Source organism: Leptonychotes weddellii, chromosome 7 (assembly GCF_054177405.1).
Source record: "Leptonychotes weddellii isolate Sample4059 chromosome 7, ASM5417740v2, whole genome shotgun sequence".
In the NCBI taxonomy this organism is placed as follows: Eukaryota; Metazoa; Chordata; class Mammalia; order Carnivora; family Phocidae; genus Leptonychotes; species Leptonychotes weddellii.
Window position 1 is genome coordinate 37858009 of NC_138375.1, and position 12693 is coordinate 37870701.

Consider the following 12693-nt stretch of genomic DNA (forward strand, 5'->3'; position numbering starts at 1 on the left):
TGCCTTCGGCTTAGGTCATGATCCTGGAGTCCCTGGATCGAGTCCCACATCGGGCTCCCTGCTCGGCAGGGAGTCTGCTTCTCCCTCTGGCCCTCCCCCCTCTCATGTGCTCTCTCTCATTCTCTCTCTCTCAAATAAATAAATAAAATCTTAAAAAAAAAAAAAAAAAGAAGGGGGCTCATTTGGCCTATTAGAGTGGTCCTTTCTAGGACCTTTCCAACTGCAGTGAAGGGGACAGGGGTTCACGCTGGCTAGAGGAGCAATGGGGGAGGGGGAGGGAAGATGGCGCCTGTGTTAAGCGGAGAGACTGCTTCTCCCTCTCTCGCTCCCCCTGCTTGTGCTCCCTCTCTTGCTATGTCTCTCTCTGTCAAAATAAATAAATAAAATCTTTTAAAAAAGAAAGAAAGAAATACCTACCATCCGTATACCATTGCAGGGCAAATAGAACCATACGTTGTTTCACAATTTACAGGGGAGATCCTTTATACTTTCAACAGATCTCTCCCAATTCTGACAGTTGCCATGTTTCCAGCCTTTGGAAATTGAGGGAAGCCCAAGGCCTCTCTTGTCTCTCCAGGCCCCCAAGTTCTGTGCTTATAGCAAAGCATCCCTGAGCCTGGTCTGGGAAGTCCTTGGCAGGAAAGGTGGAGAGGCCTCAGAGCCTGTTCTACTACTTTTTAAGTGGGTTGGTACCACTTTAATCCTGTCCCAAGTCTGACTGGCACCATTTAGCTTTTTAAAGCGAGGTAGCAGCACACCATGCCCGTGTGAGAGATGATACCATCTGTTGGCTCCCTGGAAAAGGATGTGATTCAGGCGAGAAAACTTGGGGTGAGGAAAGGATTTTCCCAGGTTCCCATGACTAACAGGTGGTACCAGGGACAGAACTTCTTCGAAGGTCCATCTGACTCTGCCTCGCCACCTCCGTGGTACCTACTAGGCACTTAACTGACCTTGTCTGGATGAGTGAATGAACAGACGGACGGACGAGCGATGGGTCCGGAGTCAGCATATGAGTAAAGTTCTGTTGGTTACGATGGAGTTGCTGCTATGGTGTGTGTGCATGTCTTCACCACCCTCCTACCCGAGTCAGGACCATGAAGACCCCTCTGTTGTCACTGTTCACATTTCCTGGTCACCAAGTCCTGCCGTAACTATTTTGAACACGCCAACTCTTCCCTTTTTCTACATCTTGTCATCTTAGCTCCTTCCTTTACCACGTCCCACCTTGCCCTGGATGACACTCTCTGATGTGGCCCTTTGGCTGATAGTCTGTCCCCACGATGCCACCAGAGGTCACTTCCTAAACCAGCTGCATTACATTAGAATCCTATTTAAGTACCTTCCCAGACCCTGTCACCTACCGAATATGGGACATCCTAGGAATTTATTACAATGCGTTGCAACTAGGTGCCTGGCTCCCCAAACGGACGATGAGAGATTCAAAGGTACAACCGTCCTAAGTCAGCCTGTCTTCCCCAAACCTAGAATAGTGTCAGGCACAGGAGAGGTGCGGACAAATATTTGTTAGGCAATCATCGTGTGCAGAGGTTGGGGGGATTGAACCAACAAAGGGGGACTTCTGAGTGTGCCCTCTGACATGGGGCTCTCTGTGTGTCCCCCCCGCCCCCCAGAGACTGTCCCAGGAGAAGCAGACCTCAGACTCGGACAGCCTGGGCATGGGTAACAGCTGTTCTACTCTAGGCCGCCGGGAGGCCTGCGACCACGGTAGGAGCCTCTGGGGACTCAGGCCGGAGAATGCCACAGCTGGGAGGGGCCTTGCACAGGGATACGGTGCAGAGCAGGTCCTGACGGCTCTGGAGATCTGGGGAAGGTCACCTGGCCTGTCCACACCTGCAGTTGCAGCCAGGCCCCATGCGCAGGCTGAAAGGGCCGTTGGGAAGGCTGGTGTGGGTGGGTCTGGGACTTGGGGCTCCCTCCCTTCCCCTAACCCATCTCCATGGCAACAGGCAAAGGGAAGAAGAGCAGTCTGGCAGAGCTGAAGGGTTCAATGAGCAGGGCTGCGGGCCGCAAGATCACCCGCATCATCAGCTTCTCCAAGAAGAAGCCGCTGGCTGATGACCTGCAGACATCCTGCCCCGACGAGGAGGTTCCATGCTGTGGTGGGTCCTGGGCACCGGGAGGAGGAGAGTCAGACCCTGCTGCTGTGCGCCCCTGGGCTAAGCCAGAAAACCCTCTAGGCCTCTTCCACCTTGCTCCCAGGGCAGAGGAGAGAATCCTGCCTAACCCCCACTCCATCAACAATCCATGCCTTTACATCACTTCTCTCCGGTGAGGCCCTAACACTCAGGAAAAGGAAAAGCCACCTGACTCCCCTATCTCTGTGTTCCCTGCGACCTCAGCTCCAATCACTGCCCGTCTGTGGGCCTCAGTTTCCTCCACTATGATGGGAGGAGAGTGTCTTATTTCCTCCCAGCACATAACATGCCAGGTGTGTAAGTTATAACCCAGTCTTATAAGGAAATGGATAAAAATATTTAAGTACTTACAAATGCATTCAGCGTGAGTTAAACATGGTTATAAATGCCTTCAATGTGAGTTTAACATGGTTTGGAAGGGAAGATATATTATTCTGTTTTCATTAATGCAGTGTTCCATGTACTGGACTCCAATAGAAAATTCTGTATTTTGTTGGGTTTTTTTGTTTTGTTTTTGTTTTGTTTTGTTTAAGATTTTATTTATTTATTTGACAGAGAGAGATAGCGAGAGCAGGAGCACAAGCAGGGGGCGTGGGAGGGGGAGAAGTAGGCTTCCCGCTGAGCAGGGAGCCCGATGCAGGGCTTGATCCCAGGACCCTGGGATCATGACCTGAGCTGACGGCAGACGCTTAACGACTGAGCCACCCAGGCACCCCAGAAAATTCTGTATTTTGGATATGCAGTAATATTCCCTTAAACCTGAAAAAATAGTATAAAATCACATGGCTATAAATAATTATTTTGTAACCAGTAAATCAGGGCATGTTGTGGGAAAAAAATTATTTAAATCTAAAATGTTGAGAGTGAATTCTAAACCCATTGGTCATCAGTCTGTGCCTCGCTCATTTTAGAATTCTTTCTCTTGGCTAGACACTTTTGTTCCCACATGCTGCCACCAGGTGTCAGCATCACCCATTATTTTCTGTCTCACTAATAGTTCTGCGATTTTGGGAGGAGGAAAAGCAAAAGGGATAATAGTTGTGTCTTTTACTCACCTCTACAGTAGTCCCCTGCCCTTTTCACCAAGCTGGGTATGGTACAAAGGCTGGGTATCAGTATATGAATGTGATCATCAGTCCCCATTTCAGATAAGGAAATGAAACTCAGGGAGAAGACGGTGCCAGAGGCCACAGGCCCAGAGAGAGTGAACTGATCCAGGACCCACAAGGCCTCTTTCCAGCTAGAGAACGAGGGTTGTCCAGGCGCTTGTCCCCAGGGTGTAGACCCATGCAGACTCACAGCCCCCACCTTGGGTTTCCCCAGGGCCAGGCTGTCAGGAGGTCACCCCGCTGGTCTCCCCCTCCCAGGCTATCTGAATGTGCTGGTGAACCAGGGCTGGAAGGAACGCTGGTGCCTCCTGAAATGCAACACTCTGTACTTCCACAAGGATCACACAGACCTGCGGACCCATGTGAATGCCATTGCTCTCCGTGGCTGTGAGGTGGCCCCAGGCTTTGGGCCCAGACATCCATTTGCCTTCAGGATTCTGCGCAACCAGCAGGAGGTTGCCATCTTGGAGGTGAGAGGAGAGAATCCGGGTGGTTCTTGGTGGTGGCAGCTGAGAGGAGGTTTGGCCTGGGTGTGGGCTTTTGTCTTGGGGGCCTTGCTAACTGACATTACAGGGACTGAGGAAAAAGGGAAAGTAAGCCCACCTGCTGCCAAATGACCGAGAATGACTGCCAGTGAAAATATAGGACACCCACTTAAATTGGAATTTCAGATAAACGACAATGGTTTTAATGCAAGTATATCCCATGTGATATTTGGTATATACCTATACTGAAAAAGTATTTGTTGTTTATCTGAAAGTCAAATTTAACAGAGCATTGTGCATTTTTATTTGTTAAATCTGGCAACCCTAGAACCGAAGTTTGTTTATTCTCCCCTATCTTAAAATCCCAAGCCTGAAAGGCATCTAGTCTGATCTAACCTGGATCTGATTCTGGAATCCCCTCTAAAACCTTCCCACCAGTGGCCGGCTGCCTCAGATCAACCACTGCTCTTCAAGGCAGCCTGCCCCTCCCATGAAGCAGCTACATTTTTAGAAAGGTGTTCTCCACACTGAGTTGAAATCTTTAAGCTCCGTGAAGGCAGTAACCATGCCTGTTCTGCATATTTTTGGTTTTTCCAGAACCCAGCATGATGCCCAGCCCATATTAAAGGCTCAATTACTATTTGTTGAACAAATGGCTGAATGAAAATGTGATTTCATCCCACCCATTCATGGTTGTTCCTACCCAGTGGCACTAGCCCTCCTTTCTGAGGTCCTGCACAATGCATGGAGCCTCTCCTCTACATGTCCCTCATTTGGCTTTTTAGGATTTACAATGTAAACACTGGAGGGAAAGTTCAAGAACTACCCCCTCATATTACAAACAGGGTAACTGAGGCCAGAGCAGCCAGGTGCTTTGTCCAAGGCTCCAAGGGGGGTCAGAGGCCTCTTGGCCTGATCCTAGAACAAAAACCCAGCCTCTTGATCTTGTTTGCTTTGCCCAGTACCCACTGCCTCACCCAGTTCTTAAATTTCAAGAAATATTGCTTTGGTCACTCACTTTTATTTTTGAAAGGTTGAGAAGGGCCTCTTATTTCTCTTAAATTAAACACAAAGCTTTCTGGCGAGAAGTGTGCTTTCTTTATTCAAGTCTAACATTTGTGTGCTCAGCTGATTTTATAAGAATGCTCTTTAAATGAGAACTACCGAGAACTATGGGTTCAGTTAACCAGCAACTCTTGGCAGTTTTCCTGTACACTAGTACTACAAATAATTGGCAGTTATAAGGGAAAAATTTCGATTGGGTTATGTGAGAAATAGTCTCCTCTAATAAAAAAGTAATTTTTTTTTTTAAATTCAGGGAAATCCAAATGTTGTTTTTGCCTCTAAATGGTCATGAAGACTCTGAGGATAGTGAGTGAGGGTGTGTGTCTTAGAGAGGTGGTCAGGGAGGGCTTCTCCAAAGAGGAGCATTAGAGCCAAAACCTGAATAAAGAAAGGGTGGAAGCCACTTGGATTTCTGGGTGTGTGTTGCAGCCCTGTTCCTCTTGGACCCCTAGGTATTGGGTACATAGCAGGTACTTTACAAATATGGGTTTGGCTAAAGTGAGTAGGTAGCCTGAGGCCCTAACAGTACCAAAGTGAACTCATCAGCCTGTGCCTCCTCTCCCTCAGGCAAACTGCTCAGAGGACATGGGCCGCTGGCTTGGGCTGTTGTTGGTGGAGATGGGCTCCAAAGTCACTCCCGAGGCACTGCACTATGACTACGTGGACGTGGAGACCTTAACCAGCATCGTCAGTGCAGGGCGCAACTCCTTCCTGTGAGGGCCAGCACCCCCCAGCCCCCCCCCCCCCGCCCCCCGGCAGCCTCTCAGAGCCTCTGAGTCTGGCCATGGGTGCTGGGAGGGGAGGGAGGAGGAGCCGAGGAGGACTCTGCTTCCTTGGGAAGTCAGAGTGGGTGCCTCCCTCCTCCAGCAGGCAGGAGCGAGCTGGCTAACGGAGGTAGCCCAGGGTTGGGGGAAGCTGTGGATGCAATGAGCAAAGGAACAGAAGTCCTTCTGCGTAGTGACTGGGGCTGGGCTCTCACGCCGTGGAACTCAGGGTCTCACACCCTTGGCCATCAGGGCTGGTCCATGCATTGGAAGAGCCGGGTTCAAGTCACGGCTCTCACGACCAACAGCTTGGGGTGGTGGCTTGCCAGCTTGGACCCGCTGTGTCCTCGCGTATAGAATGGAGGGGATGAATTACTCACCTCTCGGGTTGCTGTGAGAATCATGGGGCTCCCTGCCTCTGAAGTCCTTAACACAGCAATGGCCCAGCGCTGCCTGGCGTGGTTGCTGTTACTAACCTTCCAACACCCATCACAGAATCAAATGAGAGTAGACAGGAAAGCTCTATAAGCCACAAAGTGTCATCATCATTGCCATCATCATGACACCTTATATTTTCTAGATATGCAAGATCCTGCCAGGATCAATGGCCTGAGCCCCGTGTATACGATGATGTTCCTTATGAAAAGATACAGGTGCGCTCCCTTGGGAGGGCTGGGAATGTGGCAAAGGCCACTGATTTAGCTCTTCCTCTCTCTCTCTGTCACCACTCCTTTTTTCCTGCACATCAGGGATAATTTCCATTTAAACAGCAGCTGGAAGGAGAGGGAGGACCCTTCTCATCATAGATCACGGCTCTGGGTAAGGAATCCCTGGGAGAGGAGGCAGGGTAGTACAGCAACAAGCCCCTAGATCAGGAAGGGAGAGGACTCTGTATACTGCAAAGCACTACACCGGTCTGAGCAAGGTGTTGGTCCCTCCACCGGTTCGCTGCTCTGTGAGCTGATGCTGCTGACTCAGTGGTGCGTGGGGGGCAGCCACTCCATAGACCCTCACCTGGTGGCGTCACGGTCCGGGCCTCAGCTCCCAAGACAGAGTCTCCCTGTCTTGTTCACTAAATCAAGGAGAGGCCAGTGAGGCCTCGGTAGCCATCACATGAACAGACTGCTTCCGGCAGCGTGTCCTACGTCTCTTCCTCCCACGGGAGAGCCAGACAGCCACATTCTGATCAGACCCTGGTGGGTGCGTCAGGCCTCATAGCTGGGGGAGAGAAAAAGAGGGGATCAAGCTGCCAAAGAAAGCAGACATGTCTGCACGCCAGACCCCTGCCTTGGACAGTGCTGGATGACACCGAGCTCCCACCTCTAAGACTCCCTTTCCTAGAAACTTCTCCATCCTTCTTCTGCTTATATGGTCTTTCTTCAGATTCAGATGAACCAGTGGATGCAGCTTGAGATCTTTCTCAGTTGCAGTGATTAGTAGCCAGATAGCTTAGTACCTAACGGCATGAACTTTGAATTCAGGGCTGAATCTGGGTTACCTTGGGCTTCACTTCTCTAGTCCTCATTTCCTGGCTCCAGACGAATACTATAAAACCTACCTGATTGGATCACTGCAAGAACTAAATGAAATACTGTATGGAAAGAGCTTAGCAGCACGTAGACATCAGAAGCTCTCACATGGAGTAAATAGTACTATTGTTATCAATATCATTATTATATTACATTATTATCATATTCCATTCATGGTTCCCTGAGCTCTGACTGGATTCTGGGTGTTCTTAATACTCTTCATGCACAAATGTATAGCCAGTTTCACGGCGCCTGGGTGGCTCAGTCAGTTAAGCGTCTGCCTTCCGCTCACATCATGATCTCAGGGTCCTGGGGTCGCACTGGAATGTCTGGCTCCTTGCTCAGCGGGGAGCCTGCTTCTCCCTCTCCCTCTCCCTCTGCCTCTCCCTCTGCCTCTCCCCCTGCTCGCACACTCTCCCCTCTCTCTCTCAAATAAATAAATAAAATCTTTTTTAAAAATGTAGAGCCAGTTTATTAAGTTATGAACTTCCACCATTGGCTGATGTCATCCACGACTTTTTATCTTAACTGGGAGCTCTACATTTAGCAATTTTAGAAAATTTGAAGGACACTTCCAAATGATGTGAAGACAGAAATAGCTATGATAAATCAAATATGGTCACCCACAGCCCTCTGAGACTTCCAAATTTTCCTCTCAGCAGATATTCCAGTTTAGGGATGCCTTCTGCAGCCCCCAACAGGAAGGTATGAGGATCAAATGATACACGCTAGTAGAAGTAGTCTATAAAGTGTTGAGTGCAGCCCCAGTCTAAAAACGTAAGGCCACAATCTCAGAGGTCCTGCAATGCTCACCCACCACACTTGGAGCAGAATACAACCCTGCCTGGAGGGCTCTGAGCCTACCTGCCCTTCACCTCCTTTCTCCATCTCCCGCAGGACGAGGAGCCCGAGCGTCCCGCGGGGGCCCAGGTGAAACGCCATGCCTCCTCCTGCAGTGAGAAGTCCCATCGAGTGGATCCGCAGGTCAAAGTCAAGCGCCATGCCTCCAGTGAGTTCTGGGTGGGACCGAGGAAGGGAAAGAAACAATCCACGGGGTTGGGGATCTCAAATCAGATTCCTCCAGGCAGTGGGCAAGTAAATTAAGGAGTGAAGCGAGATGTAAGAAAATACTCTACCGTAAGAAAAATGACAGCACAAGCCAAGAGCTAAAGGGCAGCTAGGCTGTGGCCTCCGAGGGGGAGCAACAGGGAATGGGGTGGGGGGAAGACTGTGGGAACCTGGAGTGCTCAGCCTCCACCTAGAGAGGCGGCTACTACTCAGCTTCAGCCAGTGGCTCCCACGGAACCTGGCAGCCCAGGTTCGCAGATTATTCGAGACCAGAAATCTAGCCTTTATAGGAAATCTACTGACTTCTTAATACTAGCAACTACTTTTCAAAAATTTTAACACGAAGGCCAAATACGTTTTTATGCTGCGATGTTGCATATATATGGATACACATATATACACATATAAAATTCACCCTCAACTTCTGTCTGTTCCAAAGGCTAAAAACATTTATAAATTCTGATCTGGGGGAGCAAGTGGAGAAACGAACCCCTCCAAATACCCTCAAGGCAGCTGCCGTGAAGGGCACGGCTCACCTCTGTGTCCCAGCCCGCGCTCTCCCTAGCACCCCATATAGGAGCTGAGTGAATTTTGCCTGATTGCCACACTACGCAATAAAGGCTAAGCATGCCAGACTCTGGTCAATTCTGTTTGATTTCCGACACTAGTCTCTGCTCCTACACGTGATTCACGAGCCGGCCGGCTTCCTGTAGGACAGCATATTCCAAGAGCCTTTTAGTTATTGCTTTACAGTTCTTCAACAAAGAACTGTACAAACAAAGTCAAGTTCTATTCCTTGCTTTTTGAAGATTTATCTTTTAAAGTACTTTTCTTTATTAGATCTCCACTTCATTAATGTAGATAATCTCTTCTGGGGGTCAGGAGACCTGTATTCCTTTCCCCACTTGATCACTAAATTACTACGTAACTTTGGAAAAGTCCCTTCCCTTCTCTGGGCCTGAGTGTGCCCCCTGCACAGTCAGAGGGTGGTTGTGTCACGTTCCTTACACTCTGCTCTCATCGGCACCACCGGAAATACAGGGCTTTATGGAATGCCCATTTTCAAATGGAAAAGTAGGGGTGCCTGGGTGGCTCAGTCGGTTAAGCATCTGACTCTTGATTTTGGCTCAGGTTGCGATCTCAGGGTCTGAAATCGAGCCCCACATTGAGCTCTGCGCTGAGCATGGGGTCTGCTTATGATTCTTTCTCCCTCTCTGCACCCCCAACTCATGCTCGTGCCCGCTCACTCTCTCTCCAAAAATTAAAATTAAAATTAAAAAATTAAACGGAAAAGTGAACTGAAATAAACATGTAAGATTAAAGAAACCATAAAGCATTCAAACAACAACAACAAAGATAACACAATAGATTCTTTCTTCAAATCAAATATTATATTGAGTGATGTATAAAAGAGATATAAAACACTGGGAATCACAGATGGTGGTTGGGGGTTTTAAGGTCCTTATCTGATAAATATAACACTGACAACACTTTGCTGGTCTACCCATTTATTTTTAGTTTACCAGTCTATAAAATCCAAACTTCTGGGAGAAAACTGCCCTGGGATGCTACTGTGTATCTGGGCAGTTGGGGGAAGTATGGGGCCCCTTCTCTGCCCTCCATGCTTTATTTATTATGATCAGGCTTGAACTGCAGGGTAGTTGGGACAGGAATTGATTTTTGCATGCATCACTGGGTGGCCACTGCCGTCCCTATGAGAGTTAGAGAGACAAGACCCCATAAATGGGGGTAAACCAAGGGAATCATTCCAAACGCCACACCCCACCAGCTTAAAAGGGCTATGAGTGACTGTCTGAAAAAAATGAATAAATAAAAACTTCCCTGAAACGTTGGACCATGGCATTGCCCCAGCTAGGGCCGTAATGCATGGCACAGAGCCCAGAGTTAGACACATGTGGGCTCAACCTGGGCTCTGCCATCATTAGCAGTGAGACCCGAGCTCTCTGTGCCTCAGAGCTAATATTAGTAAGTTTTATGAAGATTAAGTGGAAATGAATATAAATGGCCTAGCTTATAGTAAATGCTTGATAAATTTTTGCCATAATTATTTGTAATTATCCACCATAATGTAGAACCTGCAACAGACTTCTGGGCCCTTCTCTCCTCCAACCCATTTTCCTGGAATAAAGCAGGCAATACCTGACCCAAGGTCTTGATTCTCTGCAGCTCTGAGTTGTATGTCCCTGTCTCCTTGTCTTATATATACCTGAGAGTTGACTGTAAAATGCCCTTTTAAAACTAAAGTGTGTTATACATCACAAAATTTGTTTCATATCATTATCTGACATTTACTAAGCACTTCCACCAGATACCGTATCAAGTATTTTTCATGAATTCTTTCATTTAAAACTTACCACAATGCTGGGGCACCTGGGTGGCTCAGTCGGTTAAACGGCTGCCTTCAGCTCAGGTCATGATCCCAGGGTCCTGGGACTGAGTCCCGCATCGGGCTCCCTGCTCAGCAGGGAGTCTACTTCTCCCTCTCACTCTCCCTCTGTGCTCTCTCTCTCGGATAAATGGATAAAATCTTTAAAAAAAATTTTAAAAACTTACCACTATGCTAAGAGGTAAGTTTGATCAATGGTCCCACATTTACAAATGAGGAAACCAAGACCTGGGGGAAAGGCACAGAAACAGCGCAGTTCACTGTTGCCTGATGTCACACAACTAGTAAAAGGGGAAAGAGAACACAAACCTTGGTCTGCCTCATTCCAAAGCCCTTGTTCCTAGTCCCTGTGCTCTGCTGCCTCCCTTTTGCTCCTGTTTCCTTGGAGGTTTCACACACTAAGGATATAGATCTAAGTATTCCCATTTTATAGATGGAGAAGTTGAGGCTGAGAAAGACGCTAAGGCCCCTCCAAGTACCCTTACCAGAGATCAGAAATGGGGGCCTTTGCCTGCCTTCTACTTCTGCAGGTGCCAATCAATACAAGTACGGCAAGAACCGAGCTGAGGAAGATGCCCGGAGGTACCTGGTAGAAAAAGAGAAGCTGGAAAAAGAGAAGGAGACAATCCGGACGGAGCTGATGGCACTGAGGCAGGAGAAGAGGGAGCTGAAGGAAGCCATTCGCAACAACCCAGGTACCTACGTGGGCATGTCCTGGGCACTCAAGCGGGGACCGAGCTCAGCTCTGACACCTCCCGTGGCAGAGGTCAGCTGATTATCCAGGACAGTGCCCTTCTCCTCCCCTTCTTCCTCCTCCTTCTCCTCCTTCTCCTCCTTCTCCTGTTCCTCAACATCATCATCATCATCCTTCCTGACTAATGAAAGTGCCCTCAATCTAATAACTGCTTTTGGGTAAGGGGATAAAAAGGCATCACAAAAAAGTGTACACTTAATGTAGTAAAATTCAATCTGATTTTAGAAATGTTAAAATGAGTGTGCCTTAGAATCAAGGAAATAAGAGATATCATTTTGAACCTCCCAGTAAGTCACTCATTCACGGAAGGGCTGAGCACCCAACCGTGTGAGACACTGGTCCCCGTGCTGGGGAATGATGGACAGACACAGTCCCAGGATCCTCTCCCAAAATCCAGGGCCATGACTCCTGCAGGCCCAGCCTGCTCTGGGCTCCTCTGCACCCCACCTTCTGCTCTTTCCTTTGAATTCTCTCTATAGCTGTAGTTTGGCATACTTTCAGCATGAAGTTTGCACACAGGTTTGAGGGAACAGAAGCCTTGTCCTTTATAAAATACATCCAAGGTCACACAGCCCGGTGAGAGTCCGATGGAACCTATGGACCCTTTTCCCAAGGTGAAAAAAAACCCGCAGTTCGCAATGTCACAGACAGTTTCAGTAACCAAGAGCTCATGTGCCCCAGAGCTCAGCCATAGATCACCTGGGAATCCATACACCTAACAGAGAACTTCTACCTTAAAGGGTAAGGCTTTTTCTGTGTAGCCAAGAACCAGAATCTGTGGGAGGGAAGCATTAAGAGAAAAAAAAAAAAGAAGGCAGTTTGGTCTCAATACACAGAACTTTCTAAGAGTCAAAACAGGGTTTGGAACAGGCTGACTATCCTTATCCTGCTCAATTTTTTTCTGTAGCACATCACTTTGTAACACTGGATTATTTATTATGTTTATCATTTTTATTTATTGTTTTTTCTCTCTCTCATACACACACATACACACACACGCACACACACACACACACACATATGAGCTCCATAAGGGCAAGGATCTTGGCCTGTTTTTTTTGTTGTTGTTGTTGTTTTTAATAATATATAATGTATTATTTGTTTCAGAGGTACAGGTCTGTGATTCATCAGTCTTACACAATTCACAGCGCTCACCATAGCACATACCCTCCCCTATGTCCATCACCCAGCCACCCCATCCCTCCCACCCCCTTTCTCTCCAGCAACCCTCAGTTTGTTTCCTGAAATTAAGAGTCTCTTATGGTTTCTCTCCCTCTCTGGTTTCATCTTGTTCCATTTTTCCCTCCCTTCCCCTGTGATCCTCTGTCTTGTTTCTCAAATTCCACATATCAG

The 12693-nt window shown here is 48.1% G+C and overlaps 1 protein-coding gene across 3 annotated transcripts in view; it reads left to right on the forward strand.

Moving 5' to 3' along the window:
• AFAP1L1 (actin filament associated protein 1 like 1) overlaps nucleotides 1-12693 on the forward strand; it is a 62076-nt gene that overhangs the window by 39561 nt on the left and 9822 nt on the right. For all 3 annotated transcript variants that reach the window (XM_081826151.1, XM_081826152.1, XM_081826153.1), the window contains exons 10-16: nucleotides 1635-1728; nucleotides 1971-2123; nucleotides 3527-3738; nucleotides 5386-5531; nucleotides 6163-6235; nucleotides 8009-8120; nucleotides 11117-11281. In XM_081826151.1, the coding sequence (XP_081682277.1) occupies nucleotides 1635-1728; nucleotides 1971-2123; nucleotides 3527-3738; nucleotides 5386-5531; nucleotides 6163-6235; nucleotides 8009-8120; nucleotides 11117-11281 (955 nt within the window). The remainder of the gene's footprint in view (nucleotides 1-1634; nucleotides 1729-1970; nucleotides 2124-3526; nucleotides 3739-5385; nucleotides 5532-6162; nucleotides 6236-8008; nucleotides 8121-11116; nucleotides 11282-12693) is intronic.